This window comes from Esox lucius, chromosome 15 (assembly GCF_011004845.1).
Source record: "Esox lucius isolate fEsoLuc1 chromosome 15, fEsoLuc1.pri, whole genome shotgun sequence".
Taxonomy (NCBI): domain Eukaryota; kingdom Metazoa; phylum Chordata; class Actinopteri; order Esociformes; family Esocidae; genus Esox; species Esox lucius.
Genome location: NC_047583.1, coordinates 26418568 through 26440488, shown reverse-complemented (window position 1 = coordinate 26440488; position 21921 = coordinate 26418568). Strand labels below are relative to the sequence as shown.

The window sequence follows — 21921 nt, the reverse complement described above, 5'->3', positions numbered from 1 at the left end:
TCTTTTAATGGGCATTAAAATATTAAATTTTTCTATGTATATTACTGCCATACTTGCCATATCTACAGTTTTCAATACTTCTACCAATATTGCTGCTACTTTACAGTACTCCTTTTAAACTGCTGCTAGTGTACAGTGTTCTGTATACAGTATTGTTGCTGTATTTCATTATTATTTTATGTCTAGCTGTATTTTTGCTTATATACTGGTCCGGTTGTCGGGTGCCCTATCACAAGAATTTCATTGGGCAGGATGACGCTGTATTGTTTCGGTGCATTTGACAAATAAACCTTGAAACAAAAAGGAGGTGCACCCCGGAAGTTGACACCCTACCTTTGCAACTGTGAGCCATAGAAATGGACTCTGTAACCAGAGGGACAGTCCAGATAATGCAGATGCTGCTGGTCAGAGGACACAAGGTAAGGGAGGAATGAAAGATGGACAAACTCCAGGCCCAATAGGTCCATGGCGCAATAGTCACAAAAGTCAGATACAGCACAGCGCATCTGGGAGTCACCAACTTAAAATTAAGTACAGGAGGGTTGGATTGAAAGCGTGTTGAAAACTGCTACTTACTGGTTCATTCAGGGCCAGCATGTCTGTTGTATTTTTGAGTGTAGCTATTAAGATATTCTTGGGTACTGCAAGATCTGTATTTTATACAGATGTTGAAATTCAAGAAAGGATCCACATTATTGATATTGTTGGTCGGAAATACACTGAAGAACCAAAACATTTTGCTAACTCACAGGTGAAGCAAATCATTTTGATCATCTCCTAACAAGGCCATATGTCAAGGTCTGGGTAGATTTGATGGTAAGTGAACAATCAGTTCTCGTAGTAAACTTGCATGCAGGAGAAATGGGCAGGAGTAAAGACCTGAGCAACTTTGACCAGAGCCAAATTGTTATGGACTGACGACTGGGTCAGAGCATTTCTGAAATGGCAAGGCTTGTGGGGTGCTCTTGGTAAGCAGTGGTGAGTACATACTGATTGTGGTTCGAGGAGGGAAAAACCATAAACCAGCGACAGGGTGTTGGGCGCCCAAGTCTCATCAATGCATGAGTGCAATGAAGGCAATCCAGTCTGGTCCCAACCAACATAAAGTCTACTGTGGCACAAGTCACAGAAGATTGTAATGATGGTTATGGGAGGAATGTGTCACAACACACAGTGCAATGCACCCTGCTGTGTATGAGGCTGCACAGCTGAAGACCAGTCAGTGCCCATGCTGACTCCTGTCCACTGTCGAAAGCGCCTACAACGGGCACGCGAGCGTCAGAACTGGACCTTGGAGCAGTGGAAGGTCGTCGTCTGATGAGTCCCATTTTCTTTTACATAACGTGGATGCTCGTGTCTGTGTGCGCCACTAACCTGGGAAAGTGATGGCACCAGGATGCACTGTGGGAAGACGACAAGCTGTTGGAGGGAGTGTGATACTCTGGGAAATGTTCTGCTGGGAAACCCTGGGTCCGGGCATTCACATGGATGTCAATTTGACACGTGCCACCTACCTAAACATCGTTGCAAACCAGTTACTTTTTTATATCACTGTTTTATTAATGAACAAAGTATATACAGATTTTTGAAAATCAATGTTTTAAGCAGGGTCCTTAATTTGTCCTGGTGATGCACAGCCACTTTTGGGGAACTTCATAAGTACATCTCTCTTCCCCAATCGCATCATATGGGATGTGCCAGGAGCCTCCATTTGTCTGGACGATGGTGTCATAACTTAAAATCCTCTGTAAAAAATGAACAGAACATGAAGAATTGTGAATAACCTCCACATGCCATGACCTGTGGAAAATAGTGGCAATAAGGAAATACCTGTGAATAAGTAGATCTGTCCAAACCGTGCGCACGCACACGCACATATCTATTTGATCTATTACATCTATTCTGACCTCATGATGTATCACAAAATGTGTAAAGGTCCAAGAGAGTGAACACTTTTGAGTGCCACTGCACACTTCCCATTAATGTGTAATAAATTAACAGGCGCTTTCTCACTCACCTGGAATCTTACTCTATTTCCCGGGATGTAGCTGTTCAGCACTAGCTGGTGGCCTCTCTGCCACTTGAAGAAAAGACGTCGAGTGGCACACTCAGTCAGGCAGGCCTTGTGGTCCCTCATCAAGTCCCGACTGACAAAGTTACAGTGGTTCCCAGAGTGCAGTGTGGCATAGAGCAGGAAAGGATCATCCTCAGAACTGTCAAAATAAAATGAGGTGTCAAGACCCAAACACACGGAAATAATCTAGATTGGTAATTGGGCTGGGAATTGCCCTAAAAATATAATACATTGACCTAAACAAAACATGCCCTCCATGGTAATTTGGACATTGAAGGATTTTTTCTTGCTTTGGCTGTATAGTCAGTTTAAAATCAAAATATTAATACAGGGTAAATGTATCGATTCGCAGCTTTTATTAAATAGTATTTGTTTCACCATAGAAAATAAGGCACCAAAAGTATTGGGATGAGCAGCCTGACCTTTCACCTCATTGGCAGAAATTTGCAAATCTCTTGTCAGGATTATAGGCTATACATTTCCCTTAATAGTCTGCCACTGGTGCCTGTCAACAAACAGGACAAAGCCATTATGATGCTGAAAAATCATAAAAAACTAAAAACCTCTGGCTTACTGAAAACAACCGTTTGGAACATAATTAAAATGAAGGAAAGCTAGTAATAAGTGAGCTGGAAGAAAGAAGAACTGATCAGGAACACTCGAGGAGTTAGATTTGGATGTGTCAGCCACTGCAATCCTTAGAAGACTTCACCGACAGAACTACAGAGGCTACATTGCAAGGTGCAAACCATTAGCTGGCCTCAAAAACAGGATAGCCAGGCAACAGTTTGCAACAAAAAGCACTTAAGAGTCCGCAGACATCTTGAAAAAGGTCTGATGAAACTAAGATTAACATATGCCATAGTAATGGCAAGAAGAAGGTGTTGAGAAAAAAAAGTAACTGCCATAGATCCACAGACAGCATACCATCTCATCTTTCAAATATGGTGAAACTGGCTAACTTGTCTTCATTGATGATGTAACTGATGACAATGGCAGCACTGAAATTTATTCTCAAGTACGGAAACAAAATACAAGCAAATGCCACCAAAGGTATTAGACTGTGCTTCACCATACAGCAAGAAAATGTACCCCCAACTTCCTGCCATAGCAACTAGGGAGTGTTTCAGGGCAAAAAAGCTGATTGTTATTGATTGGCCAATCTCAGATATAAATCCAATTGAACAAACAACCAACCAATAAGAGTTGTCGATTCTAAATGGAGAAACTAACATTTACATAAACACCATAAAAAGTTGAGAAACTATACATTAACCTAATGGAACATGTTAGGCTAAGCTGAAATGAAGCAGAAATGAAACCTATGGAGCATAAAGCCAAAAGAAGAAACATTGATTCAGTCTATCAATAATTATGTAGGGAAATGTTTACATCATCTTTTAGACAAATTATTTCAATTGACCTGTATCTTTATAATCTGGATATTAATGATTAATCAAAATGCAAAGGACATATAGTATATGGCTGAAGGAAATTCATAGACTTTTGTCAATGTTTCCATTTCTGTCACATCCATAATGTAAGTTTCACTGTTCTGTTAACATAGTGGGATTACTTACAACTTTGTGTTAACAGTTTCTATGTAGGGGTCTACAGATATGTACATTAAAATATTAATTCCCCCCTTCAGAAGTAATTTCTGTAAGGCAATTTCTTACTTGATTGTGTGAAAACGTCACATCCATAACACTGGAATAGTCCTGAACTTACATGTTTTCCGTGAAGAAGCAGTGGGCTTTCTGCTGGATCAGGATCATGTCATGTCTGTCCCAACTACGTGAGGTACGCTGCATATGCTTCCTCCCCAGTACCAGAATGACCAAGCCCTGGCGTTCAAGCTCCGACACCACCGCCAGGAGCTGCATAGAAACACCCAAACAAGTTTGATTATCATAATATCTAGAACCATCTTTTGCTAGCTAGGGCCCACTAGTTAGAGCTGTCTTTCTGGAGAAGCCTACTTACAGTATCTCACAAAAGTGAGTACACCCCTCACATTTTTGCAAATATTTGATTATATCTTTTCATGTGACAACACTGAAGAAATGACACTTTGCTACAATGTAAAGTGGTGAGTGTACAGCTTGTATAACAGTGTACATTTGCTCAAAATAACTCAACACACAGCCACTAATGTCTAAACCGCTGGCAACAAAAGTGAGTACACCCCTAAGTGAAAATGTCCAAATAGCCAGTGTGGATGTCTGAGATAGCCAGTGTGGATATGAGGATTTGACGGTTAACATGGTGTCAGAAGCAGCGGATAGATATAGAAGAAAGAGTACGGAGGCCCACTGGGTGGACTCCTAACTGGACTTGGTGTCCCCAGGGCTTGGTTTTAGGCCCAAATACAATTTCAAAGCCACTGCACATGGCTAAACATTGACAGGTACATGGTGCCCCCTCCCCAATTCCCTGTTAATCTCTTCAAACATCAAGGTGCCAACTCCCCCCTGCAGTTTCATGCTCTACAGCACAGAGTACAACCTTACCTAGTCCAAATACAGCATAGTGGTGGCATTTCAAGTCATTGGCACTAAATGTCTACTATAAACAATGCTATTTACTTCACTTTCTTTTAATCATTCAGTCAAACTTTTACATTTAGCTCAAAACAGAAACATGTTGATTCCGAAAGGACTAGGACTGTAATCGGAGGATCTTACTACACTTCTGCTAGAATAGATCAACATGGCAATTTCGTAAGGTACTAAATTACAGATGTGGTAATTTGCCCATATTTACATTAACTATACACCCTCAGTAAACGGAAATGTCCTGTGCAAAAATAGAATATTGTCAGAATAACCAGTAAAATGTTGTATATCCTTGAACAAAACATTTTATGGCCAGGTTTAATCTGTCTGGAGCAGGCTAACCACTAAAGAGTTTGCCCATGTCCAGGAAACAGCTGCATTGCACAAAATAAAAAAAATATGCTACACATAAGATTTAAAAAAATTATAGGGAAACTTCAGAAACCGGTTAACCTTATCATTTTGTTGTTAATAAGCAGCAAACATGATACACTACATGGCCAAATGTGAAAAACCCTTAAAATGGGTGAATTTGTCTATTCCAGACACACCCATTGCTGACTGGTTATTAAAAGACTCACACGTCAATGCATTCTCCATAGACAAACATTGCCAGTAGAATGGCCCATACTGATGGCCCATTTCAATGTGGCACCGTCACAGGATGTCAACTTTACAAGTCATTTTGTCAAACGTCTACCCATCTAGAGCTGCCCTGATCAACTGTAAGTGCCTTCATTGTTAAATGGAATGTGACTGCAGAGTGCTAAAGCACATTGGACTTCTTATAGGTGGAAATGCATCCTCTGGAATGATACATCATGCTTCAACATCTGGCAGTCAGGCTTATGAATCTGGGTTTGGCGGATGCCAGGAGAACTCTACCTGCCCGATTGCATAGAACCAACTGTGAAGTTTGGTGGAGGAGGAATAGTAGTCCGAGGCTGGTTTTCCTGGTTCAGGGTAGGCCCCTTAGCTCCAGTGAAGGGAAATGTTAATGCTACAGCACACAATGACATTCTATACCATTCAACATTGTGGCAATGGTTTTGGGGAAGGCCCTTTCCTGTTTCAGCATGACAACTCCCCCGTGTTCAAAGTGAGGTCCACACAGAAATGGTTTGTCGAGATTGGCGCAGAAGAACTTGACTGGCCTGTACAGAGCCCCAAAGTAAGCATATGATACCTTATAAGGTAACATCCTTAGTGTGATTTCCACACATTTATACTATCAAATTAAGTGACTCAAATACGCTTCCGTACATGCTGGAAAATACTGACGGTTAACAAATAAGAAAGATCCTGAAGAAATGAGCGGAGGACCATGACAAATGCAGATGCTTTGTAATGCACTGTAGTATAAAAAAATTATCAGGGATAATTATCTAGTCAAATAAGGCTTAAATATTATCAGGTACTTATTTTTAACAGATCAAATCCTGTGCTCTTTCTATCCACTCTAGACAAATGTTGATTTGGGAAAGGCCAGTGGTGTGACTATTTTCTGCTAACTCACGTAAGTGAACTGTGAACACCAGCTGTGAGGTTTACCAAGAAAATGACAAGACAAGAAACATGTCAAGTCAATTATCTTTCTCACCACATTGTTTTAAGAGTTTAAGTTTCCTTTAATCTCTTAACAAAAATACATTTAAATATTAGAAAATACAGGAATACTTATACAATAATGTCTATATGACATTATTACTAAGTGCAAATAGATGTTAATAGTAGATTAATGGTTTTACCCACACACACAAACCCCTACATGTCTGGTTGTCTGTTTGTCTGATGTGGTCAAGGCTTCAGACGAGTGGGTTGGGAAGATGTGGCCTTTAACTGTGAAACTAGGACAGAAGTCACCTCCAGAAATAAAGTTAACCCATTGAAATACTGATGTTAGTCATATGAGAATGGAAGAGAAACCCCTCAACAAGGCATCCACGGTCTGTGTGTGTGCTGGAACAAAGCTCCCTGTGCTACATTGGCATGTGATTGTTATCTACTCTATGCAGTCAGTGCCCTGAGGCCATTATACCCTGCTCACCGTGGCCTAACATACGTCATAGGAGGACAATGGGAAACAGCTGAGGCTAGGTAGAGGGATCATTAACACAGTGTGTGCGCATTTGGCACACTTCTGGCCACAACGTGGTAAATAAGGGTTTTGCTTACAGAGGACAGATAGTCTGACCATACTCTGTGAATTTCTATGTTTGGCTATGAGTCCATGGTTAAATAAATATACACAGCACTAAAAATATAACCCTATTTCCCACAGGATCTGACCTAAAAGAGAGTTAGTGTCGTCATCCATACACAGCCTGCCAGAGCACCCTCTAGCTGTGACAAATACCGTCTCATCTTGTGGATCAAGTGGGGAAAGAGCATTAGTAGCTCATATCAGTTGATTAACTCAGTTGGAATTGAAAGGCGTCCCTTTTAAAATTAGCATTTAGGTCTACATGGTGTGGCTGTGCACCATATTATAATGTTGTTGTAATAGGAGAGCGTGAGACATGTGGAACATCAATCCTATCCAGAATGACTTAGTTGTACTGAGTCAGAAAAACTAAATATAGGTGGAAATTTTTATTTTGTTGCAAGAAATACATTTCACAAGATCAGAAAATTCAAGTACTTCCCCCCACAGGTTTAACCTAGCTTATTTGCATTAATGATGACTGATCTTGAACACTCAAGTAGTAAAAACAGTCCACATTAACGACCTCCGCATTGAAAGATAATTTGAGTGACGCTAACAGTGGTTTGGTTTCTATTGTCAGTATGAACTTAAACACACGACATGAGCTGTCGTCTTGCCAACTGGAAGAGTTCTAGGACAGGGGAGGGCAAACCCTTTGGCTCGGAAGTCCAAATCAGGATTTTGAAATTAAGGGCCACACATTTTTTTGTAATTTGTTAATCATAAATTATTTTCAGGCCAGGACAGGGCAAAAATTACAAAGAATATACAGTGGGTTAATTATAATGTTTAAATCATTTTAATCCAGATTCAGGTGTATAAGAGCGGGCGGGTGAGTTATATATTTTCTTTATGGCCCGTGAGGATGGAATGGCTCACCGGCCAGATTTGGCCAACGGGCCATAGTTTGCCCACCCCTGTTGTAGTAGCAATTGTAGAGGACTGAGTAGCGAGGGCTATCATTGGTTGTTTGTCCTACTTCTATGCAGGTGCAATTGCACAAAACCTAACCCGTGTGTCAGATTCAATGGTCAGAACCAGATTTGGTGACTCAAGTCACAGACTTGGACTCAAGTCGCACTTAAGTCACCAATAAATTGACTTGTGACTTGACTTGCAATCTGTTCAAAGAACTTAAGACTTGACTTGGACTTGTAGTCATTAGACTTGTGACTTGGAAGGTAAATATAGAATAGCTAAAACGAAGGAAAAAACCTGCCTTCACGCTTTGTTCTGGTCTGGTAGCTCAAGCAATTAAATTTGAAAGTCACCTAGGTAACGTTAGCCATAGTGCATCTGTTCCATTTGTAATAGCATTTGGTGACAAAGATTTTTTTTACATTTAGTGATAAACCTCATGATCAAGAATTTAGCCTGTTTCTAATCTTTCCCAGCTAATTAGTTACAGTAGCTAATATCTAGCGGACACATAACCATACAGAACAGAAAGAGCTGTTAGCTCAATGCTAACCTATGTAAAATAGTCAGACAATTTGTCTAATGCCAGACAGTAACAATAGATAGAATAAATGTTACAATTAAGTATTAGTGTAGTAGATTATCAACTGCTTATTTAAAATAGCCCATAAAATAATAGTCATCCCAAAAAGTGCACCTTAAGTTGAAAGGACTTGGTTTGGACTAATAGAGTATAACTATAGCCTATAGTGCTTAAAATACTTGACTTGACTCGGATTTGCATGCAGCGACTTAAAGAAATGTCTGGTCAGAACAAATGTCTATTCATAACAACAACAAAATTATTAAAACGTTTTAAAAAAATCTTAGAGAATGCAGCAGTTGTAAATGAAGATATGTGCAGAGCAGAGCTTCCATTAGCCGGCTATAGCCAATTACGTAATAACATTTTCATTTGTGCATAGTGCTGTTGTGTCCGGTACATTTTCCAAATGAACATGATGCACTCAGAGCTCTAGAATGGAGGGAAAAAAACTGGCTTAGGGAATGCTGTGTGAACATTGTTTTCTTTATAAATCACAGGTTAAATTAATAAAATCTGGATAATATTATAGTGATAGTAATCGACAGTGCTGATAAAATATGAGCACTGTAATAGCGTGTTAGAAAGAAATTCAAGCTCTGGACATGGAATGATCTTTACATATTGCATACTATATTTGAATAGGATTTCAATTTTTATGTCATTTGTTTAAAGTGTAACAATCAACTCGATTTTGAGCGATACAATAACAGACTTTGTGTTTACGGTTTAAGGATTGTGTATAATTGGTTTAAAGTTCCAAACAATTATGTAATTTAATCCATCTAACTTAACCCATCTATTGACTAAAGGTTTCAAATGTAAGCACGTTTCAAATATCATGCCAGCTAGTCTTGGATGTTAGCCTAGGAAAAAAGTAACAGTAGAGATGTGTGGTACATATTTAATACTCAAATATGTATGGCTCTTGAACCATATGACAACAGCTCAATAGACTCTCTGTGTCACTGTATAGAGCATATAAATATCTGGATGAAGCAAAATTGTCTACAATTAATCTACAACAAAAATTAAATATGTATTTGTAAAGAGCTGGATTCTCGGGCCCTTAAAACCAGGGATCAAGTGCGTAATCTTGGTGTTCTCAGACCTCACATTTAACAGTAATATCAAAGCAGTCACCAAAACAGCATTCTATCATCTAAAAAATATAGCCAGAATCTAAGGCTTGGTGTCCCAAAAAGACCAAGAGAAGCTCATCCATGACTACTGTAATGGTCTCTTACCTGGACTCCCGAAAAAGACTGTAAAACAACTGCAGCTCATTCAGAATGCTGCTGCTAGAATGTTAACCAGGACCAAGAGAACAGAGCACATCACTTCGGTTCTTAAATATTTGCACTGGCTTCCAGTCAGTTACAGAATAGATTTCAAAGTGGTGCTTTTAGTTTATAAAACACTGAATGGTTTAGGACCCGAATACATTTCTGATATGTTTGCAGAATATAAACCGAGCAGGGCTCTTAGATCCATGAACACAGGTCAGCTAGTACAGCCCAGAGTCCAAACTAAACATGGAGAAGCTGCGTTTTGCACTGGAAAAAACCTACCAGAAGATCTTAGACATGCCCCAAACGTATCCATTTTAAAATCCAGGTTAAAAACACTTCTCTTCTCACGTGCCTATGACTGAGCACTTAAACTTAACCACACTGTTTAGCCTCATAGCTTCCTATGTTTTTATCAAACAATTTGTCTTTATATACGTTTTCTTATTGTATTTTTTATTATTATGATGTATTCATTTGTTTTGATGTTTTCATTTGAGCATTTGTTTTTATGTTAATGTATTCATATATTTTTCTTTGTAAAGCACATTGAATTGCTTCGATGTATGAATTGTCCTATATAAAAAAAACTTGCTTACAAAAGTAACACAACGTGAACTAATGGAATGGACACTTAACCGAGCAACAAAAGCACAACTCACAGCTTCTCCAGGCAGAGAAGAGAGAGCATTTATCTGAGGTTTGGTCAATCAGACTTTTTGGATGACCATATAAAATAAAACGTTTTAATTTAAAAGTAAAAAAATCTGAATCCTGTGTTAACATGACCTGCTGTAACCTCATAGTAATTATTTAATTTCAGATCGAACATTTTGGAGTTCAGCCCCAAGAAATAAAATAAATGCTTATAAATTATGTACAGCACTCTCCTGCCTCTTGATGACACATACAGATACATACTTGACACTGCAAAATTAGATATCCATTATAGGAGTGTTTTTTTATTTTAGCAAATCTAAATTGTAAACATAGACTCCAACTTAACTTGCTTTTCTCAATCAAGCAAAAAAGGCATCTAAATAACGTTAGCTTTTTCCTGTTCTACAGGTTTCGAGATACTACACCAAATCGCTGACCAAAAAGTAATTCTTAGATATGCAAATAAACAAGAAACCAGGCAAGCCTAGTTCAGCCGGCCCGCAATAGAAAGTATTGCCTTCTTGAGATTCAAACCCGGGTCGCCCATTTGAAAGGATGTGTCGCTAATCACTACACCACAGAACTCTACGTTTGACGGGTGTCAGTATAGCCTCGTGTCTTTCCTGAACAAATCCTCTTTTGCCACTGGCCGTTTTAACACCTAATTGGCCATTCGTGAATGATATTGATACAGTTAAACCGACTAACGTTTCTTACTAAGTTTACCTCCACCACAAATAGCATCTATGAACTGTTATCTTTTGCCATTGGCTGTTTGAAGAGCTTATTAACAAGTAATAGGCTTTACCAGTATCTACTAACTGGAATAGTCATAGGAACTGAGCAATTGCTAGCGAGTCTACCAAAGCTATTTCATTTCATGACATAAGAACTTATTTTTTTCTTTCATTGGCATAACAACATTTTTTATTTCATTCGGGAATGACACTGATACATTAACTATCAAGAAAGGTGACGATAACTATCTTTTTCATCAAGTGAAACAAAGAGAATCGTGGAAATAAAATAAATGTCCTTGTTCACAATGGATTTGAACTTGAGTCTTCCACGTGAGAGGCACAGTCTTTAACCATAACATCACGGCATTACACATTTTGCCAGTCACTAAACCCTATTGAGCATTGTGTTAAACTGACTAACGTTTCTTATTAAGTTTACCTCCACCAAAAATAGCGTCTCTGAATTGTTAGCTTTTGCCATTGGCCGTTTGAACAGCTTATTAGCCAGTAATAGGCTTACTGGTATCTACTAACTTCTTAGGAATAATCATAAGAATTGAGCAATTGCTAGTGAGACTGAAGATTAACTTTTCCATGCCAGAAACAGTCGCCATTAACCATATAAAGTTTAAGTTAAGGCTCACTATAACGTAACTTCTGTATGTTGTAGCCAGCAAATGTGTTTGTCAATCCTGACCCAAAACGCATGCCTTACCCCAGCTCATGACAATGACATATTCTTGATTCACAATCTGATAGGAGATCTGATGGAGCACTCACCGTCTGAGACTGTTTCCCTTTAATACCAATGTTGGCCACGTTGAGTCCATCTATGACCACGTCAAAGCTAGGCTTCCGCTTAACAAAATTCTTAAAGCTCTCCAGCTCCTAGGAGAGAGATAAATATTTGGTCAACAGTTTATACATATGGTTACATTAACAAACTTCATCTAAAGACATACTTCAAAGTTGCATGCACTCACATTGCATACCGTTCAGTACAAAACAAGGAGGAACTTGAGCAACAGGGACAAATGTTTACTGAACAGCCAGGGCTTCCCTCTTGTTTTTTCTTTGTTTCCAATTCAATTGGAACTGGACTCAAATGAGTCTGGTAGTAGACAGTACAGTGGGTACATGCCAACCACAGAACACACCACCAACTGTAGGCTTGTGCACACACATCCATCATGTACATTTTAAGCTATAAATATATGCATAAGAGGTTCCAAGACCCACAGCATGCAACAACTGTAAAATTAAAATTTTAACTGTAAAATGCTCAATTAAAATTTTATGCCAGCAACAGGTTTTAAAAAAGCTGGGGGAGTTTCATAAAACCCGGTGGGACATCTCACAACTAATTAGGTTAACTGGCAACAGGTCAGTAACATGAATGGGTATAAAAAAGGGCATCCCAGAGAGGTTGAGTCTTTCAGAATTAAAGATGAGGAGGGGTTCACCACTCTGTGAAAGACTGTGCAGGCAAATAGCGCAGCAATTTAAGAATAATGTTCCTCAAAGTAAAACTGCATGGAGTTTGGGGATCTCATCATCTATGGTACGTAATAGCATTAAAAGATTCAAATCCAGAGTAATCTCTATACACAAAGGAGATGGCCGAAAACTAATATTGGATCGGGCCTCAGGTGGCGCTGCATTAAAAACATACACGATTCTGTAGTGGACATAACTGCATGGGTTCAGGAACATTTCTGAAAACCACTGTCTGTAAACACATTATGTCGCTGCATCCACAAATGCAAGTTAAAACTAAATCCAGAAATGCTGCCGCCTTCTCTGGGCCTGAGCTCATTTAAAATGGACTTCGGTGAAGTGGAAAACTGTCCTGTGGACTGATGATTAAAAATGTGAAACTCATTTTGGGAATAATGTACGCCACGTCTTCCGGACTTAAGAGCAACCATCCGGCTTTTTATCACTACACAGTTCGAAATCCATTATCCGTGATGGTATGGGGGTGCATTAGTGCACATGGCATGGGTGACTTGCACATCTGTGAAGGCACCATTAATGCTGAACAATATATAGGTTGTGGAGCAACATATGCTGCAAACCAGACAACATATTTTTCAGGAAAGGCCTTGTTTATTTTAGCAAGACAATTTCACTGACCCCTGTTCAAAAATCGGCACGTTTGAGATCTCCCCAGAGAGACTCGATCATATTAAGGTCAGGAGTCTGTGATGGACACTCCAGAACCTTCATCTTTTTCTGCTGTAACCACTGGAGGTTCAACTTGGCCTTGTGATTAGGGTCATTGTTGTGCTAGAACGTCCAAGAGCGTCCCATGCGCAGCGTTCGTGCAGAAGAATTCAAATTGTCTGCCAGTATTTTCTGATAGCATGTTGCATTCATGTCAAGGTGTTGTCCTGCATATTTTAACCGGGATTTTTGTGGCATTGGAGTAGTAAACGCTTCTTTCTGGCAACTCGACCATGCAGCTCATCTTTGTTTAAGTATCGTCGTATTGTGCTCCTTGAAACAACCATACTGTCTTTTTCCAGAGCAGCCTGTATTTCCCCTGAGGTTGCCTGTGGGGTTTTCTTTGTATCCCAAACAATTCTTCTGGCAGTTTTGGCTGAAATCTTTCTTGGTCAACCTGATCTTGGCTTGGTATCAAGAGATCCCAGAATTTTCCACTTCTTAATAAGCGATTGGACAGTACTTACTGGCATGTGCAAGACTTTGGATATCTTTTTCTATCCTTTTCCATCTTGTGTGTCTGTAACAAGGCCAAACATTCAATGGTATGTAAAATTTTGACCAGGGCCATTTGGGTGACTTCTGTTATCATTATGATTTAAAAAGGAGCCAAACAACTATGTGATAATAAATGGCATTATATGATCACTATCTTTAAATAAAATACCGTATTTTTGCATGATCAGTCATATTTTCAAAAGCAATGCCAAAATGTCACAATTACTGCGAGGTTATGCAAACTTATGAGCACAACTGTAGCGGTTGTATATGATATTGTATACTACTGGTATGACTTCACATCCCCTTTTACCACTTTAATTGCATTTTTAACCAGTATTTAATCACATTAATGCATCTCTAGATTTTGTGGTATATTGCCAATATACAGTAGAGTGTTGTGTCCAGGCACTCTGCAATGTGTCGTGCATAAGAACAGCTCTTAGCCGTAGTATACTGACCATATACCACAAAGCCCCTTCTGCTTAATTATACAACACTTCTACCCTACTATAACTAATGGAACAGGCCAGTACTTTCACTTCTATGTCTTTGCGATGCAAATAGCCAGAGAAATCCCCAACCTCACCCCAATACAAAGATATTGGTGAGCCAAAACAACAGAAAAAAAATTTATACCCATTAACCCTTTGCAGATAAGTAGGCATGTGCCTGCTTGTCTATACTGTAGCTTTGAGTATTTAAAAATAAAATGAAAATAATGTTAAGAAGCCGGTAACTTTTCAGGCAACAGCACTGACATGAGACATCTACATGATAGACACATTTTATTTACAGAATCCCTTTGTAAAGTAGAATAAATTCTAGACATAGAGGACATTCATAATTCAAGATACGTCAGGCCCCGTATATGCCCATTAAATTATTGATTGACCATTAACCTGTAGAAAAGATTACCGATTGCTCTTCACTGTCTTTGCAAGCTAAGCTGTTTTACATGGAAAAGGGAGACAAAGCTGAGAAACATTTTGGGGATTTTCAGATACGAATGTTGTAGATGACAAGAAGGCTGTTAAACCTGTCTGTCATCTAGTCAGTTCCAAAGTTCGAGGAACAGGATTTAACTAGTTCTATATTAAAAACCCCTGCATGCCAGGCTGTTCCTTGTCAACATACTGCAAAAACACTGCCCTATTTCCTGCTTATTTACTGCACCAAATGAACTCTTATGTATCAGTGCAGGGCTATCATAAAATTATGTTAAAACATAAACCAGAAAATGTTGTTTTGTTTAAATGGCCTAGCTAGTGATGCATTGCTGAAAAATAAGTTCATTGATACAATGTGTTAACGAAAAGTGGTACAGATGCTTCTCAATCAATTCCAAATGCACCTTTCTGGCACCATTTCATGTTCAAGACTTCACAACCAAGTTGAGCATTAGCTGTTAGCATTGAGTGCCACACATTGGTTTAACTTCATAAACAACTCATTCATGAAGCCATGGGGGTTAGCGTGCGTGCGCGCGCACACACACACACACACACACATATACATGCATACACACACACACACAGGCGCACACACACGCACGCAGGCAGGGACTTTCCAGGGTCACTCATGTGAGAGTCTATTGAGAGTTGAAATGTGAAACTCTTTTGTGCAGCTTATATGACTGCAGCCAGCTTAAAAATGTCCAAGCTATTCCCCGGAATAAAAATGTCACAAAAGACTAGTGTTACCTGAAAAAACAGAGAGGGATCATAGCTCAGAATAGACACAATGTTATAGTTACATCTCAACATGCAACAGTGGAATTTAAATAATATTTCTCAAAATAACTACCATTTAATAGCCTATTACATACTTACTAAAATAATGCTCATTAAGCTCCTGTTAAGCCAAAACGTATTTAACACAAGGTGTTCTATGTAAGTAGGTTTGATGGCATTTAAGGAGCATCATATACTTAAGACTCAGTCTCTAAGAATTGTATCATTTCAACCATGCATCAGAAAATGTCTCTTGATTAGATATAAATTACTACATAAAGGACACTGACAATGTTTGAGCCAAACTGGTATTTTCTTCATAAGTGCCATATTTATTGTTATGGCCCACCTAGGTCATGTTTTTATGAAATACTATTTTAGATTATAAGAATAATTTCACTATTATATGGAATGAATAATTAATTTAATATCTAATTATTTCTAGCTATAGAAGGCTCTCTCCCAGGTACCTACACCACAGAGCAGGGTGAGTGATGCGGGCATGGGAGCCTAAGGTATGGCTGCAAACAATTTTGGACCACACCCACACATGCTGTAGCTTACGCTTTCGCAGTTTCCTTTGATACGTTGAGAAGCATAGCACTCAGAAAACAAAGGGGTTTGTGTTACGTAAATTTGAGTTTCATTAATAAATGTTTATTATTTTGCACAAGTCAAGTTTCGCATTCTGGTCTTTAAAGCAAACTGCGCTGCGAGCATGTCTAATATGCCGTTTACCTAGAACTTTATTATTTGCACCCACGCAGACAAACCTGGAAGGGCTGGTAGAATCAAACAAAAGGAATTCATGCCAGTATGTACTTTCTTGAGCACTGTTTTGCAATGCAGACTACCTATTACCTACCAACTAACTACATAACTACAGTTAGAAGTGTATACGTGCTGTTGAGCTATGTAGGGCAAAATAGACTGGCATCCTATACAAGAGGCCCCCAATTGTCTGAACAAAGAGATGTGCAAAATTAGCCTTAAACAACACTGCATTTCACAGCTGAATAGTTTGAACAATAAATAAACTTTAAGCCTCAAAACATCCAGTAACAAAAGTGACCAGAGGGTTATTATTCACACCATTTGTAGTGCAAATCTCAGTGCAAGCATCGGAATAAATCTGTAGGGCATGACCCCCTGCCTTTTAACTCACATCACATTGACTTGGTTTGATACAACACAAGCACCCTCTAGTGCCCATCATATTCAGTGGGACTATTTTCTGTCACTATGATATTGGTTAACCAGACTTTTTTCTGCCATAGAAACATCATAGATGGGCAACCTAAACATTTTTGTCACACCTAAAAATAAGTCACGAAATTAAAGACCGGCTTGTGTTGTTTTGTTTAGCTTGTATTGTTTTCTTTTTTTAGTTGAAAATAATACAAGCTAAACATAATTTAATTTGGAACATTAGCATAATTACAGCTTTGATATGCAGTAGCCTATGTTGTGAGGTGGAAAATACGCACACCTTTGCCCAGCAGTTCCGTGGGCTGTCAACCACTCGAACACACTCTCAAACTTATTTCTGTGCCGTACTTTCAATAATGGTTTGAATAACTGTTAGGGAAAGTAGTTTTCTAGGCAGAAACCTTAGTGTTTTTTAAAGATGACACATTATGGCAAGTAGTGAGAGAGCGCTTTGTTAACTTTACAAGCCTTACAAGTTTCTCCTAAAAATGCATGCAAATAAATCAGAATATTAGCCAGGTGCCAAATGTTCACATCCCATGCTGCTGTTAATGACAAAAATAATGTATTGAATAAAATTTAAAATAATCTGAATTGCAGGATAGACAACAATATGTGTGAAGGTTCACAAACCTCTGGAGTGGTCTTTTTGAAAACATCTCTGCCTTGGATTACTTCCCTCATCACACTGCCCTTTAGCTGGGCATACTCCTCCTGACTCAGCTGGATAGACTCCAGTTTTGCATGGCAACTCTGACATACTCCCCTGGTGAAAGGAGAAAAGGTCACAAAGAGTCAGAAGTTAATCGAAAATTATAAAACAAACTGTATGGAAAAAGTGCTTATTCAGTCTATTAATTAACTGTTTAAAGAAATTAAATACACTACAATGCAAAAGTTTGGGGTCACGTAAACTTTCAAAGTTTGCTTAAAATAACAAATTGATCAGAAATCCAGTGTAGACATGGTTAATCTTGTATATTACTATTGTAGTTTGAAACAGCTGATTTTCAATTGGAATATAAGCATAGGTGTACAGAGGCCTATAATCGGCAACCATTACTCCTGTGTTCCAATGGCACATTGTATTTGCTAATCCAAGATAATTTTAAAACATGAATTGATCATAGAAGAAACTAAAGAAGCAATAAAGCTGGCCTTCTATAGACTAGTTCAATATTTGTGGGTTTGATTAAGGCTCAAAATGGCCAGAAACTAAAAACCAAAAAATGTATCCTGAAACTCATCAGTCTATTCTTTTTCTGTGAAATTAAGGCAATTCCATGCAGGAAATTGTCAGGAAACTGAAGATCTCATAAAACGATGTGAATTACTCCCTTCACAGAGCAGTGCAAACTTGGTCTAACCAGAATAGAAAGGAGTGGGAGGCCCCTGTTCACAACTGAGCAAGAGGACAAAAACATTACAGAGTCTAGTTTGAGAAACAGATACCAGGTCCTCAACTGGCAGCTTCATTAAATAGCACCTGCAAAATACCAATCTCAAGGTCAATAGTGAAGAAGTGCTGGATGCTGGACTTCTAGGCAGAGATGCAAAGAAAAAGCCCTCTCAAACTGGCCAATAAAAAGAAAAGATTAAAATGAACTAAAGAACAGACACTGGAAAGGTGAAGAACTCTGCCTAGAAAGCCAGCATCCTGGAGTCGCCTCTTCACTGTTGACGTTGAGACTGGTGTTTTGTGGGTACTATTTAATGAAGCTGCCAGTTGAGGACCTGTGTGGTCAAACGGAAACCACACTGCAGTAAAAGGCACTTGGAATTTGTCACTTACAAAAATAGGCTGATGAGTTTCAGAAGAAAATTATTTGTTTCTGGCCATTTCGAGCCAGTAATCAAACCAATTTCCAGCTACAATAGTCATTTACAATGTCTAGACCGTATTGCTGATCAATTTAATGTTATTTTAATGAACAAAACATTTAATTGACATTTTTAAGTGACCCCAAACTGTTGAATAGTAGTTTAGGTTTATGTCGTCACCTGGGATCTGAAGTGGACCAGTTTCCACTCCACTTCTGGTCGGGAAGACTGGTGGGAGATATAATCATGAACTTAGCGAACATTTTGGAAATTTTCTGATTAAAAATCTGATCTAAATACAGCTTTCTTTTCCAAATAGTAGGATACGGTTCATTTGAAGAATATTTTGACACATTCACTTTATTACAGTTTGTTATGTTACAGCCTGACAGTGCACGCCCCAACAAAAACGAAGACAAAGGAGTGTATATGAAAAGTGTCATAAGATGCACTTAATGAAACAAATTATTTGAACAACAATTAAAAGTGGTGTTTTCGATTGACAACATTTTGTAAAGGTCACTAGTATTCGTAGTGTAGTTTAGCTTAGAAGTTGGCAATGCTAACTGCTAAACCACCACTGAAGTAAGCATAGTAAAACACGTTTGTACTTCAATTGCTAAATAAGATGTCTAGTAGAGGTTGATGTTTGAAAGCAACAACTTGTACGCTCAGGCATCGGACAACTGTGGAAACATGCATTTTACTAGCACTTTGAAGTTTATACTAACTAGGCCAACTACAAAAAAAACACCACACAGTTAACTCTCAAACTCTCTGTAATCTCACAAATGCGTCTCTTTGTGGTTCTCGATATACATTCAAAGTTGTTGGTACTTCCACCTCATTTTCAAAACCAGTTTGACACTTAATAAATACAAGGTTTTGTTCAGAATCAAGTAACAGTGTTTCGGAACACGTCACAGCCTTTTTTTCCCGATGCAGTGAGTTTTAAAAAGATCGGAAAAGTATTGAGCATGAGTGCCAAGCAGCCCATCTCTACCAAGAACTTAGTGGCCTTGATCATTATTTCATCAATGGAAAAAGTTTGGAATCACCATCTTTCTTCCTAGAGCTAGTCGCACGGCCAAACTGAGCAATCGCGGAAGAAGGATCTTAGAGGACGTGACCAAGAACCTGATGACCACTCTTCCTGTGTGAAGATGTGAGAACCTACTAGAAGGACAATCAACTGCAGCACTCGACCAATCAGGCCTTTATGGTAGAGCAGCTAGATGGGCGCTACTCAGCAGTAAAAGGCAATTGGAATTTACCAAGGCCAATACTTGGTAAATTCCATTACTTGGCCAATACCATCCCTATGGTTATGCATGGTGGTGGCAGCATGATGCTGTGGGGATGTTTTTCAGCAGTAGGGACTGGGAGACAAGTCAGGATCGAGTGAAAGATGAATAGAGAAAAGTACAGGCAGATCCCTGATGGAGAACGGCTCTAGAGCTCTCAGGATCTCAGAATTTGAAGGTTCACCTTCCAACCCTAAGCACACAGCCAAGACAACACAGGAGTCTGTGAATGTCCTTGAGTGGCATTGACGTGCCCAATCCTATCTGACACAGCTTGAGGGGATCTGCAGAGAATAATGGGAGAAATTCCCCAACTACAGGAGTGCCAAGCTTGAAGCATCATACCCAAGAAGACTTGAGACATACTCATTGCTTAATATACATGCAAACTTTATAGAGTTGCCATTTCAGAATAGAAACAACCTGTGACTGGCTCTGCCCAACCTCCTTTCCTAGGTTTTGCCCACTCTACTTATCTAGCCTCACAATGGAAATGAGTGTGTCTGGGTAATATTGGGTTAATAAAAAAAAGAAATGTTCATACTTTCTCACAATAATAATGCGTGATGTTAGGCCAATTCAGTAACCTATAGGAGTCCTTACCTCTCAAACCAGGCCTTGACAGCTGTGGCAAGAGTCTCCTTGGGATAGATCTGGTTGTCCCGCAAATGAAGCAGGATGGACTTCAGCTGGTCCTCGTGGCCCTGCAGAGAGAGACCACACTGGAACAAGGTCTGCCATATCTCCTGATTAGGAGTGAGGCCTTTCTCCATCAGCTCAGCATACAGGGCCCAAGCTGTGGCACTGTCACGATGCAGCACCGCCCCAGCGATAAGATCGCCGTAATTACGTGGTGACGGCATGATGGCCCTCTTGATGTTCTCCAGGATGTTCAGCCCCTCCTTCCAGCGTTCTGTCCTGCTGAAGCCCTTTATAAACAGGCTACAGGCCCCAGTGTCTAACGTCTTGAACTGGTTCTTCATGATGTTGTACATGTCAAACACCTCCAAGTGGTGGCCGCCGCCAACACACAGTGTGAGGTACCGCAGAAGCAGCTCGTAAGACAACGTCCCAGTATCCATTGCAATGTAAGCCAGGAGAGACTTGGCCACATTGATGTCTGTTCCATTTGCCACCATTGATGTCATCATGCGAATGTCAAAGCGATCAGGGTTCGATGAGGTCATTTTCAGGCACTTCCATTCTGAGGCAGTAAGAGGGTGGTCTGGGGGTTCCAAACTTTTCTTTTTTCTGGGGATGTCCGGTTCCTCCTCCTGCAGGGCTGCCTCAGCCCTTCTTTTTTGGTATTCAGCAGTTCTCTTAGCAGTCCCAGCAGCAAACACTGAATTGGGAAAACTGGGCCTCTCTCTGATATTGAAATCCCTCTGTCTTATGTCATTGAGTGCATGTCTGCTCACACCTTTAGTACATAACAGTCTGGCAAGACCTGATAGCTTGCCAATCACATTATTTACAAGAGTAAAGCTAGCAGTGCCAGGGTTAAATTGTGGATTACAGTATTTCAAAAATAATATTGGTCTTGACATAAGGAAGAAGCCCATCGTTGACCGAAAATGTGTTGATAAAATATGAGGACACCCAATTCCAACAACTCTACACCAACAATGGACATTAGATATCCTTCATAATCAAAATAATAATGTTAGCTAAATACTACTCCCAAGTTTACTGTACACACTATCGCCAGCAGTCCCTTAAAAAAAATCCTGGGTTCGAGTCAAGCCCACTACTTGTTCAGCAATAACGATCCTGTCTTTCACCACCAGTCAAATAAAGCACAACAATATCTTAAAAAAACAAGTTAAAACTTAGCTAACTAGGTGGTCAAGATATAACATTACCTAAGCAAACATTTAGCAGAAAATACCGGTTTCGTTGAGTTGATAAGGATTCAGGAGGTCCAAGAACAACAAGTATGTTTTAACAGAGTATTTGGTCAAATACAAAAAAAACACTTCAGAGTGTTTTCACAAGCCATGGCGCTCACCTGCAGAATAAGAACGTCGCATAATGTGACGTCGCAACCAAGTGACATTCGTAATGTAGTTCAGAGGTCACATAGAAAACTGACCAATCACAAG

The 21921-nt window shown here is 39.4% G+C and overlaps 1 protein-coding gene across 1 annotated transcript; it reads right to left on the bottom strand.

The window, feature by feature from the left end:
* Positions 1 to 1449: 1449 nt before the first annotated feature.
* prorp (protein only RNase P catalytic subunit) lies at positions 1450 to 21850 on the bottom strand. The gene is made up of 7 exons (XM_010878672.4): positions 20423 to 21850; positions 18696 to 18743; positions 17328 to 17460; positions 11809 to 11916; positions 3806 to 3954; positions 2018 to 2213; positions 1450 to 1745 (listed from the first exon to the last, which is right to left on the bottom strand). The coding sequence occupies exons 1-7, from the start codon at positions 21379 to 21381 to the stop codon at positions 1614 to 1616; spliced, it is 1725 nt and encodes a 574-aa protein (XP_010876974.1). The 5' UTR covers positions 21382 to 21850; the 3' UTR covers positions 1450 to 1613.
* Positions 21851 to 21921: the final 71 nt, after the last annotated feature.

Coding starts and splice junctions, on each gene's coding strand:
- prorp (XM_010878672.4), bottom strand. CDS start 21,381: ATGGGCTTCTTCCTTATGTCAAGACCAATATTATTTTTGAAATACTGT. Junction 18,744..20,422: donor GTCAAGGCCTGGTTTGAGAG/GTAAGGACTCCT, acceptor ATCTCCCACCAG/TCTTCCCGACCAGAAGTGGA. Junction 11,917..17,327: donor TCAAAAAGACCACTCCAGAG/GTTTGTGAACCT, acceptor TCTCTCTCCTAG/GAGCTGGAGAGCTTTAAGAA.